Source organism: Cololabis saira, chromosome 6, assembly GCF_033807715.1.
Source record: "Cololabis saira isolate AMF1-May2022 chromosome 6, fColSai1.1, whole genome shotgun sequence".
Taxonomy (NCBI): Eukaryota; Metazoa; Chordata; class Actinopteri; order Beloniformes; family Belonidae; genus Cololabis; species Cololabis saira.
In genome coordinates this window covers 31,771,695-31,782,773 of record NC_084592.1, presented here as the reverse complement: position 1 = coordinate 31,782,773, position 11,079 = coordinate 31,771,695, and the positions used below count along the sequence as shown (strand labels likewise).

Sequence of the window (11,079 nt, the reverse complement as noted above, 5' to 3'; positions counted from 1 at the left end):
TTTGACACACCAAGCTTTTCCTTAAACCAGTCGTCTCTTAGTTTAGGGTAGTATTTTTCTTATAAATGTTCTTATTAAACCAGCCCACCAGAAAAAGTTTGGGAACCACTGGTTCAGGGGATCTATGTGTTTCTTCTCTAGATTTGATATTGTGACAACACATGAAGCCCCTCATAGTTGTTTGGGAAAGAGAAACATAAAAGCCCTTGCAGATGAGTCATCTTTGGACCCTTAGCTTTAAATTGTAAGAGTTTGACACTTGGCTCAAAGGAAACTACTGTCAAAGGGAGACAGTTTTCATACACACCAAAAGCCACAACAAAGTTTTATATTTTCAGCTTTATTAGGCGAAAAATAATCAATTAAAAGCGGAATATGTGCTTATCCACGATTGCCCATGAAGTTGGAATGTGACAGTTTCTACCTCTTCTCACTAAACTATTGTAAATAAAAAGAGGAGTACAAAAGGGGAATGTTTTTGAAAACAAAATGACTCCAACTTTTTGGGCAACAGTGGCAGGCACAGGACCTTTTATTTATGCACCAATATATGCAACAAGATTGCAGAAGTTATTGGTATTGAAAGGAAACAAGAAGAAACATTAGTGTGGAAATTACACTCAAAGAGGGTGAAAAATGAAACGTCTAAAAAAAGCACAAGACACAAGACAAAGGGCTGATGGTGTAAAGGGAAGATACAGTTGTCCTCCAACCGATCGGTCACCAGACTGATTCCCATCACATCCGTGAGCTGGCAGCTAAGAGGGCACAGGTCAGTGTTCTCATAGTGCCGGCCCCAATCCTGGATAACCAGGGAGAGTTTTGCCAAGAAAGGCCTCTCACTCAATATGCAACCCATGACCACTAAGGAGTAGCCCACTGCAAGAACACAAGACGTGTACAGTACAGATTCAAATATCACTGGCATTTTTGTTACAGTGAGATGTAGTAAAGAGAAAAATGTTTTTCATTGTGTCTCATTGTGCTAATTATCATCATTTAGTTATGAGATGAAAACCAGAATGCCAACTATTAGACATGTGGCGGAAGACATTTAACTATTAATACATTTCTGATAAAAAAAAATAAAGTGAGTTGCATCCACTTCAGTTGCAGCATTCAAAACATCCTGTTTAGAAAAATAAACTACTATTTATTATGTACTGTACTTTCGGAGAATTCTCAGAAACCATCATCTAAATCAACAGCTGCTGGTGTCCTTTTATCGCTGCTCCATAGAGAGCATCCTCACTTATTGCATATGTGTGTGGTTCTCCAGCTGCACAGTGGCAAATAAGAAGGTACTCCAGAGGGTCGTCAAAACAGCCCAAAAAATTATCGACTGCACTCTCCCTTCCCTGGAAGAGCTGTACAACACCCGGTGTCTCAGGAAAGCCAGGAAAATCATCAAGGACCCATCTCACCCCGGACACTCACTCTTTGAACTGTTGCCATCACGGAAAACGTTTCAGGACAATGAAATTACGCACACACAGACTCAAGAACAGTTTCTATGCCAGAGCCATAATCAACTCAATACTGCTAAATACTCAAACTGACTTTTTCCATGTGCAATACTGACCGAACCGTGCAATACCTGCCATAGAATCGTGCAATACCTGTATCTTGTCTTCCTGTTTGTGTCCTTTTAGAGATTATTTATTTTTATAGTTGTTGTTGTTTTAATAATATCTATTTTTTTAAACCATGCACCTTAAAGATAGCATCCAATTTCGTTGTACCTGTACAAATGACAATAAAGACATTCTAATTCTAATTCTAATTCTAATAATTCTAATTATTGTTTTGAACCATCAGTGCATTTTTTTTACCCCCGAACCCCCCCAAAAAACAAACCGCTTTTAATTGACATTTAATAAAAAGTTTAAGAAGAACAGATACTGAACCCCTGATACTGAACCCCTGCTAACTGGTGTAACCCCTTCCTCTCGCCTGAAAATAGTTGGGATAGGCTCCAGCAGACCCCCGTGACCCTGCAAAGGATAAAGCGGGTATAGATAATGGATGGATGGATACTGAACTTAAATATATATATATATATATATATATATATATATATATATATATATATATATATATATATATATATATATATATACATATACATACACACACACACACACACACACACACACACACACACACACACACACACACACACACACACACACATACATTTTAAAACTGAAATGTTAATTAATGTGCCCTGTGCCTTACAAAATACATAAAAAATTAAATAAGCAGCAGAACTCCATTTGAACACTAGATGGCGGTGTGGGTCAACACTAGACCCTTGAGAACCGAACCAAGGCTGGAAGGAATACTGTACCCACAGTCCGCTTTACCCACACTAAAATACACTACACGTCCAACAGTATCCATTCAAAGTCAAATAAATACATACATAAATCATCTGGTCCACAAAGCCTTGAAATGACGAAATGTGAAGCCTTGAAATGGGAATTTACTTTTTTAGTCTAAAACAAAAATGATGTTGTTGAAATCTAAATTTACATTTAAAAAACATTTTATTACTTATTTTTATTTATTTTATTTTATTACAATAAAATATATGAAAAAAATATATTTTAATTTCACTTAGAGGCTTAGAGCAGCATAACTGAACCACCTTGACCGGTTTCACTCACTTTGGGATCCAGAGTAGTTTTATAGAGCCTCAGCTGTTAGTAGTGTCTCCATTACCAGGGAGGCCCCGCAGATGTGCTGATTGGGTTTTCTGTAGGGACAAGATGACTTCAAGCCCTCATCATGGACCCTTTGAGTTTCAGTCCCCTCTTCTCATTCATCACCATCCTAACCATGAACACGATCTCAGCAAACAGAAATACAGCTACTGTCCAGGCTCCTAATCCCCTAAATTTTACTCTGGAGCTCACTAATTGAAATCTGGCTTGAAAGGAGCCCCATGTATCTATATATCAAAAAGGAAAGTTTTGAGCCAACCTTTAAAGGCAGACATGGTGTCTGCATCCAATACAAAGGTTGTTAGCTGGTTCCTTGAGAGATGAGCCTGATAATCGAAGGATCTGCCTCCAATTCAACTTTTGGAAACTGGAAAGCAGAAGTGCTCTGCTGGAATAATATGGATCCAGGAATCTTTTTTAAATAAAGAAAATGTTTCCACACATAAATGATGAACATTACAATTTAAAGTAGTCTACTTTACATACTTTATGTACAAATCAACATAATTTAATTTAATTCATTTAACAAACTATCCAAACAGCATCTATAGTCACACTGGCGGATGAACTGCATGTGATCAGAGCGATGTCTGCTTTAGTTTTTCATATGGCTTGTGAAAGATCTTTGTGTGCTACACTGAAAAATAAATCTAAGCGCATGTAAATATAACATATTTAAATCGGTGATATTAACAATTAAAAATTAAGTTTATTGCTTTACATGAATACATCTAGTTTTGAACTTAATCTGCATTTGTTCAAAAAACAAGACATTGTGCATTTTCTCCTTAACAAGCAGTATTTATGTGAATCCCAGGCAATCTTTTCATTTACACATAAACAACAAGCAATGATCTTGTTGTATTTACCTTTCCTTTAACAATTTTAATCTATTGGGCAGATTGTCCAACGTTAGATGAAACATGCTTTATTTGTTTTTTGTAGAACACCACAGTAAAAAATATCATGCTTGATCTACTTTTAAAAGATTAAGGCAACTTTTTCGCATGAGATTTTTATGTAGATCAAGAAAGACTAGTCTTTGCATGAACTACTTAATTTTTAGTATGTACAAAATTCATTTGCAAGTAAAGTCAACTTAATTTTGGTAAATAAAGTCAACTTAATTTTGGTAAATAAAGTCAACTTAATTTTGATAAATAAAGTAAACTTAACACAATTAAGCAACATGTGCAAAATGTATTATTTACATACAAAAAATTAAGTAGTTTATACAAAGACTAGTCTTTCTTGATCTACATAATAATCAAATGCAAAAAGTTGACTTGTTTTTTTTAAATTCATCGGTGGATAAATATTCTAAAGGCTTATTTATGGTTCCGCGTTACACCAACGCAGGGCCTACGCCGTAACGTATGCGACTACGGCGTAGGCTCTGCGTCGATTTAACGCGGAACCATAAACAGGTTTAAGCAGTTCCTCCCCCTCCTCCTGCCTGCTCTCTGGACTGTGTTGGGTCCAGTCTCAGCTCCACCGGTCCCAGGCACAGCAAACACTTTTTATGTTTACGGATTTCTCCAAAGTCAGTGACAGCTTGAAAAAATAGGTCTTATCCTGACGATTAAGGCCATTTTCTGCCGGTATGACACGCAATCGGTGACAGCAGGACTCGGGAGGGGGCTGACGTAGTGCAGCAGTAATAAGGACGCATAGGTTCTTCCAGCAGCAGCAGCGCAAGGTGATACCAGAGACGCTCACGTTGATGCCGACTCAACCGCGGCCGAATTACATGGATATCTTAGCCAGCAGTCACTTCATTTTGTTCCCAGTCCCTCTCTGAACTCCAGCTCCCTTCACTTCATCCTGAAAACTTCAGTGAGGGATCGTTGGAGCGACAGGATGTTCTCCGCTCTGCAGAAACACACACTGCTCTGCTCCGTTGTAGGTGAGTCTCACTCTGCCTGCTTCTACATGTGCAAGAAAAGTGTTGCTACTGGCTTGTTTTGAAAAAAGAAATTGCACACGTGCAGTTTTTTTTCTTTTCTTGTGAGCTTAATGTGTCATTTTTTTATATGTTATAAGCTGCTTGGACCGAATTTATACCAAAAAAGAGGAAATTTGAACCATATGGTTTGTTACTTTGTGACTGAGAAGTTTACTGTTCCATGCAGCAGGGGCGAAAATCCCATTTCATAGTTGGGGGGGGACAAAAAACAATGGTATTAGGTGGAAGGTGGCAATAATACAGCACATCTGACATAATACACTGCAAAAACCCAAAATCTAAACAAGAATATTTGTCTTATTTCTAGTTAAAATGTCTAATTTTTTGTTAAAAAAAATCTCATTACACTTAAAACAAGACTCATCACTGGAAAAAAAACAACAATTTTCACTTGTTTCAAGTAGATTTTCACTTAAAATAAGTAGAAAAATCTGCCAGTGGAACAAGATTGTTTTGCTTATAAGATAAATCTTGTCGCACTGGCAGATTTTTCTACTTATTTCAAGTGAAAATTTACTTGAAACAGGTGAAAATTGTCAAATAACAAGTTATTTTTCTGGTGATGACTCTTGTTTTAAGTGTAATGAGATTTTACTGTTTATTATTATTTTCGATTTCGGTTTCGGCCACAAATTTTCATTTTGGTGCATCACTACTAAATACTACTGCATTGTTCCAAAATTATTAATTCTGTCTCAAATTATTCTAGGGGGGGACAGCTTTACTAATGGGGGGGACTTGTCCCCCCTGTCCCCCCCGGGATTTTCGCCCCTGCCATGCAGCATAGACAGGCATCAAGTGGCTTGTTTAGGCGTAACACTTAACAACTTTGATTGTTGACCCTATTAAAAGAAAAAGAAAAGAAATAAAACAATTGATTCATTCAATTTACTACCTGGCATGTCACTTTATTACAATATGATATGACATTTATTAAAGGATCAATGAAGGCACCCAGAAGAACCATGTTTGCTTTTCAAACTTAATAATCTGTGTTTAAATTGGATGGCAGCAGTGCTGTTGGGCTCACAGCCAGCGAAGTGTGATGGAGATCATTGCTCTATGACAGGCTTACTTTCTTTCATCTGACAAGTTACAAGTTACTAAAGTTTATCAAAAGAGGTAGTTTCTATATCCATGGGTACTTTTTATATGACTATATTGAACTCTTTTAAACAGTTTGGTCCTATTAACTCCATTATATTGAACTATTTCTACAATCTAGAAATAAAATTAAAGAAATAAAACACCCATTCACCACATCCTCACTAACCTTGCAGTCTCGTAATTTTAGCATAATGACATGATTTTTATGAAAATACATATTATTTAGATAAAACAGAACAGATCAATAACAGATTAAACACGGTGAAGGTTTCATCTTGTCAAAGGATGATAACAAAATCAGGATCAAAAGATCAAAGTTGTCCTTGAAACAAAGAAAAATCTGACGTTAAGCTCCCAGTTAACCAGTTAACCCTCTCGTATTCAGTGTAATTACTGTACATTAGTCAGTTTGACATGTGGGTGTAGGCTGTACTGATTACTTCCTTTCCTGTCTGTCATTTCTTTTCTGAGCTTGTAATGAAGTCAGAGAGTTGAGAGGTAGCGTTTGGTATATGAGCTAAAAAGGTCTTGAATACTGCAGAAACATCTGCAGCAGAATGTATCTGGAAGATGGGCCGAATGGGCACACATACACACACACACACACACACACACACACACACACACACACACACACACACACACACACACACACACACACACACACACACACACACACACACACACACACACACACACACACACACACACACACTAACTAGTTTCAGATGATTTTTACATTGTTTTCCACATACATATAAATTGATCTATAAAGTTTCAAAAACATTGGTCATTCTCGGTTGTAAATATTGGCCTCTACAATTTCATTGACAGTTAAGCATTCATTTCATTAAAAAAGGCAACCAACTTTCAGTCTTAAAGTCCTGTATAAAAATACCATGTTTGAGACTTTTGTCTCCTCTGGTCCATGATATATTGGCCTGTGGGAATTATACCAAACGATACAGATGACATTTCTCATAAATTCAAAGAATGTCATAATGATTGTCCTCACACAAGTTTCATTAATTTACATCAGAAACATAAGAGACAAGTCCCACCCTAAAGTTTGATTGGTATGTATCTTTAATTTGCACCATGGAAATTATTTTATCTTCATCTGCAAGGAGAGGAAGTATTATACATGGTTGAATATCCCCAGACAGGCTATAAATGGTTGGAAATGGCTGGATTACATTTTGAATTTTGAAATGACTTGGGAAAAAATAAAGCAAAACAAAACATAAAACTGCTGTTGCCTGTATGATTCAAGTCTTAATATAGTCCCTAGAAGCTTACCAATATATGTATGAATGTCTGAGATCTTTACAGGATCTTGAATCTATATATCTGTGTTTGGTGTAGTTTTTACTTTCCCTACCCTATTAACGCAGAAAGATAGAAATATAAAAAGTAACGAGATACAATGACAACAGTTCTTCTTTGCTTTTGGCTGCTCCATTGCCTTTCATCTACCCTCATTAGTGTAATTTGTCTAATTATTGCAACAAATGTATAGCCTGGTCAGCCATATCCATTCACTTTGAGAATATTCTCTCTTATGAAGTTGGTCTCGTACCACCTCAATCCATAGTCATTACCAACGGTCGAGAATGGAATAATCTGCAGGGGGGGGTTATGGGTTGACTCATACAGGAGCGTCCAAGAGCCACTATTCAAATTCAAAACAATCACGATGGCTGCTTTTACATGCTTTGTTTCTCTGACTGGATGTATGCCTACTAAATGTGATCAATAGACACTTGTCCTGCATCCATGGGATCTGTCCCCAAAGTAGAATCCAACCCAGTGGAACCACACTTAGGCTGCGTCCCAATACTCCCCCTCGCCCTCCTTTTCTTCACTAACCCTAACTTTTGCGCGTTCCCGTGAAGGTAGTGGTGTCCCAATTCCTCTTTTCACCTAGGGGGAGGGGGCATAATGAGGGCTAGGGGCTGAGAATAGCCCCTTCAAATCGAGGGTTTTCAGATGCTCACTTGGCGAGCGAGGGGGTATGAACATTTCCCAGAATGCTTTTGCCGTAGGCTCTGCGTCGATTTGACTCGCCGACCGAAGGCAAACAGGCAGACTCATCTCAGAGAAATACAGAGAAATAATCCTGTGACTCGTCAGATTTGTTTTGGATGTTTCTGATATAATAGTTTTCAGAAACCACAAAGTAATCCAGCTGTTATCTGGGTAATTTACACACTTTCAGATAAAGTTGCGGAAGATCACGCCAGAATTAAGGGATTTATGGTTCCGCTTTACACCAACGCAGAGCCTACGGCGTAGGTTACGTACCCTACGCCGTAAGTTCTGCGTCGATGTACGCGGCGACGCGCGCCGTACCCTACGCCGTAGGCTCTGCGTCGATTTAACGCGGACCCAAACTCCGGAGCCGGCAGACAGAAAGGCTGCTCCCCGGGGGCGGCGGCTCTTCTCATCTCCGAAAACATCGGGTCAAATTTCTTAATAGGCGTTATTTGGATAAACTGAGCCCAGGTTGCGGATCTTAAGGTTACCTTTATACCTGAAAAAATATTAAAACTTAATAAATTGCCATATTAACAGCGCTACAGCTGAAATTAAAACAGCTTTTGGCTCTCTGCTTCCTGATCAGGTTAGGGATGAAAACGAGGGGGAGTAGGAGAAATGGGACAGGCACCTGGGCCAAGTGCCCTAGATCTCAAGTGCCCTAAAATCTCCCCCTTCTTTTTTAGGGGTTAGGGAAGAAAAGAAGTGCGAGTGGAGAAAAGAAGGGCGAGTGAAGAAAAGTAGGGGGAGTATTGAGATTGGGCCTTACTCTTTTTTTCAAAGACACCTACCCGCAGAAACTCCTTATTCAAATTAGGAGGAAGTGTTCATGCTTAAACATGAAAACACAATCAAGGAGGCAGACAGAGTAGATTATCACAGGGAAAGAAATGCAGAAAGAAACCGACACAGGGAGATTAACAGTTAAACCAGCTGTTAAGGACAAACAAGACTTCCTGGATGGGACAAGTGATGTCGAGGGTTAGTGATTTTGTTCTTTTTACCCTTCTCTCCACAAAGAATTAATTCGTAAGCTAACCACTACAGCCACCAGACAAGATCTTAAAACAGAAGAAAAAATTCAAAATCTGCCAGAAATAATTCATAGGATGCAGTTTCCAACCAGTAAATAATGAGACTTCTTTATTCCTAATTTATACAGTCCCGGTCAAAGGTGAAATAGGAGTCTGGTTGTTGAAAGAGCAGGCTGGGATGAAGAACCGCGTCATTTCCGACTGTCTAGATTCTCAAGAGATGTTTAGTACCAAAAATAGATTTGCAAATGATGGAAAAAAATCAAAAAAGCTCAGCGTGAAGCATATGTAAATATTTACAGTCTGCCTAGTATCATGTGATGTATTTCACTTTTTAGGTGAAAATATTCACGAGATGAAGATTTGCAGAAAAGAGAGATTTACGAAAATGGTTTGATGAAGTTAATCAAATATGTTTTTGTTCCTCACTTTTGTCCTGCTATTCTTTATAATAGAGGCTCCAATCACGAACTGATGGATTAATTTGAATCATTTTGTTCAGTTCAGTACAAAGATCAAAAAGAAGAGACCTGTAAATCGTTAAGTTAACTCCTCCTCGATAAGCAGCCAGATCACGTTGATCACTAATTGAGCACATAGCTGTGCAGGTTTACTTTGGCGTATAATAATATGTGAATGCATCATTGTTCTGTCTTTTATGCTGCCAGTTTCACACACAAATATTCACAGTTATTGCCGCTTGAGGCTTTTGAGAAGTTCTGGTGACTTCATTTCCTTGATTATTCCCTCTAAAATGTGTCACTTGAGTCTGAACTGTAACGTGAATCCCATTAGTTTACCCCAAAACAAAAGCAAACGGTGCTCTGAGCAGGGAACATGTGGTCACAACACACACACACACACACACACACACACACACACACACACACACACACACACACACACACACACACACACACACACACACACACACACACACACACACACACACACACACACACACACACACACACACACACACACACTCTCTGTGCTGCTCCTACGAAGGTGTTCAGGCAGTCTTCCTCTGTTTTTTGCCCTTTGTTTCCTGTAACAAAGCACGGTGTAGGTGTTCTAGATTTACAGAGACAGTTGTGACTCATCAGCACTGGGATGCCTCATTCCTGTTCGTCTCTGTTCCCATCTAAAACACAGGCTTAAAAAGTCATTTTCTCTATTGTATTTTTCTTCTCAAAATCCCCAAATTACTTTCATTCAGATATTTCATTCATCTGTCTGGGATGCTCCTCTTAATCTGTCAGTGTCACACCACTGAAGCAAATCAAAATGACCGTTTTCAACAAGGCCATCATTTGTCCTTTCCAGTCTTTGATCTTCTGTTGGCTTTTCTCTCTTCCAGTCCTCAGAGTACAGAAAGGGTATCCTATTAAAAAGTCACTCTTTCTAACAAATATGACGAAATTAGCTTAAAGAGTTGTTTTAATCTTATTTTTCTAAGGTGATCATCTTTACCAGCTGCAGATTCAATTTATATTCATTTGAATCATATTTACACACAAGATATTTCACAGGAAGACATCTGGGAATTCTGTGCATGACCATTACAGTTATAGAAATTAAATGGTTGACAAAATGTGACGTTCTAGACTCTTGCAAATGTTACTAACGTTTCCTGTAGTCCTACATTGTTTTGTGTAAAGACAGAATAAAAATGGTCTGACCGTAGTGTCTTTTACCAGTAGGCAAATACAGCCTCATGATAACAACAACGCAGAACTTTTTCAACATGCCATAATTCATTAAAGAAAGATGGAGTACAAAGAAGAAGGAAAAAATATATGTATTACCTCCATTATTCAATACGTCATGAATTCACCTTTGAAAATAATAACTTGAAGTAGTTGTTTTCTGTAAGGCTTTACCAGTCCGTCACACTGTTGTGGAGGAACTCGGCAGACTCTTCTTTACAAAATCGCTCAAGTTTAAGGTCTTTGTGCATTCATTGGCTCTCGTATGGTCTTGCACTAGGGATGTTAATAATTAATCGATTTTCGATTAATTGCCGTTATGAAATTACCCGATTAAAATTAACGATTACAATTAATCTATTTATTTATTTATTTTTTTCGTTTAATTTCACCAGCTGGTATTACGCCCGGACCACATTTAATGCGACACAACGCGGTGCGCCGCGCACATAAAGTTAGAAGAAAGACGGCGGATATGTTTGGTTTTAGTAATATCATGC

The 11,079-nt window shown here is 38.2% G+C and overlaps 1 protein-coding gene across 1 annotated transcript in view; it reads left to right on the top strand.

Annotated features, from left to right (window-relative positions):
• Nucleotides 1–4,235: 4,235 nt before the first annotated feature.
• The window catches only part of ramp1 (receptor activity modifying protein 1), a 100,873-nt gene continuing 94,029 nt past the window's right edge, over nt 4,236–11,079 (top strand). Inside the window, exon 1 of the mRNA XM_061724545.1 lies at nt 4,236–4,632. Within this exon, the coding sequence (XP_061580529.1) occupies nt 4,587–4,632 (46 nt within the window). The 5' untranslated portion in view covers nt 4,236–4,586. The remainder of the gene's footprint in view (nt 4,633–11,079) is intronic.